Consider the following 1,469-nt stretch of genomic DNA (forward strand, 5'->3'; position numbering starts at 1 on the left):
GGGTGTCTAGTGTTTGAAATGGCCGTATCTCTGGTTATACTTGGTCGTTCTGTACGATTTTTGTTTCTGTGTGCAGGATTCTTCGCGCTTGTACTACTTGGCATGATAAAACCAGCGAATGTACCTTGTTCTCTTGTGTTATTTTGCGTGACGTTGTGATGTTGATGTCGGGGTTGCACAGCTTTGCTTTCAGCTCTGAGGTTCAAACACCTAATTTATTTATTATTTATTGCTCGCTCCCTCGCCCGCGGCGCACCCGTCTGCCCGCGATGGCGAAGTGGCGTTTGGCCTGGCCTCCAATCGCCCTCTACCCCGGCTCCCGAGAGAGCCCGTGCACGAATCGCTCTCTCACGACTCTCGTTATCGTCATGGCTATTTGAGCTCTCCCGCACATGACGATAGAGCCACCACGCCCAGGCGCTCTCCCATGGAAGCAGTGGATGCATCCCAATTTGGTGTTGCCTTTGGCACCAATGCGCCACCACGGGCCGGCTCTCGGACTCAACCACCCCACCACGTTTGGCACCGAGCCTACCAAACCTCAACCAAGTGGGAGTCCTATCGCGGTGACAGCAAGAAAGGTCTTGACTCCCTCAAAGAAAATGTCAACTCGGCCCTTGTTCTTCTCCAAGCCGAGCCCTTGCTGCATATGGCCACCCTCGATCTAGAGGGCTGCACCGCCGCTGGTATCCAGGATATTTATGGCGACATTTCTTCCGACCTGGACTACCTCATCTACGTCAACGACATCATGGTTGACTGGATCTTACCGTGCTTGAGAGGTGACCTTGCCTCTCGTTTTCAGCGCGAAACATCACGCCAACGCATCGTCTTGGGCGCCTGGTTCAAACAGATGGGCGCCCTCTTCCTCCAGACCACTCGTCACGACATTACCCAAGCCTCTCAGGCTCTTCGCGACCAACGCATCCGCATGGCCGACGACTTTCCTGTCTACCGCTCCTCCATCACTGCTGCCGTCGACACCCTTCGCATTGAGGGCGCCTACTCGGCAACCCTCGTCATCGCCCAACTGGTTGATGGCCTGCCTTCGAAACTCAGGGACGTGATTGCAAACCTGTATCAACCGTCTTGGGATTTGGGCAAGTTCTTTGAGGTGGTGACTGCTAACCTGCACAAACTCACGCCTGCTGGTGCCCGCGCCGAACTTAAACAGGGTGCCTTTGCTGTTGAGCATGGTGGAGGGCGCGGGCACGGGCATGGCCGTGGACGTGGTCGCGGACGCGGTCGTGGACGTGGTCGTGGACGTGGTCGCCATGGTATACACCACGGGCCCCACCCAAAGAGTGATCGCGTCAATGCCAACTGTGAATTTTGTCGCATCTATGGCCACGATGTATCTCAGTGCCGCAAGAAGCGCGCGTACGAGAAGCACAATGGCAAGCAGTTTGCGGCCCCCGTCATGACCGCGACCTTGTCTCTTCCACCCCCCTCCCATTGCCTGCTGCACC

General features: G+C 56.3%; 1 protein-coding gene across 1 annotated transcript in view; it reads left to right on the forward strand.

The window, feature by feature from the left end:
• Positions 1–427: 427 nt before the first annotated feature.
• The window catches only part of MONBRDRAFT_30610 (uncharacterized protein), a gene marked incomplete at both ends in the record, with an annotated part of 6,348 nt that continues 5,306 nt past the window's right edge, over positions 428–1,469 (forward strand). The window contains one exon of the mRNA XM_001751050.1: positions 428–1,417. Within this exon, the coding sequence (XP_001751102.1) occupies positions 428–1,417 (990 nt within the window). The remainder of the gene's footprint in view (positions 1,418–1,469) is intronic.

This window comes from Monosiga brevicollis, genomic scaffold (genome assembly GCF_000002865.3).
Source record: "Monosiga brevicollis MX1 MONBRscaffold_107 genomic scaffold, whole genome shotgun sequence".
NCBI classification, from domain to species: Eukaryota; class Choanoflagellata; order Craspedida; family Salpingoecidae; genus Monosiga; species Monosiga brevicollis.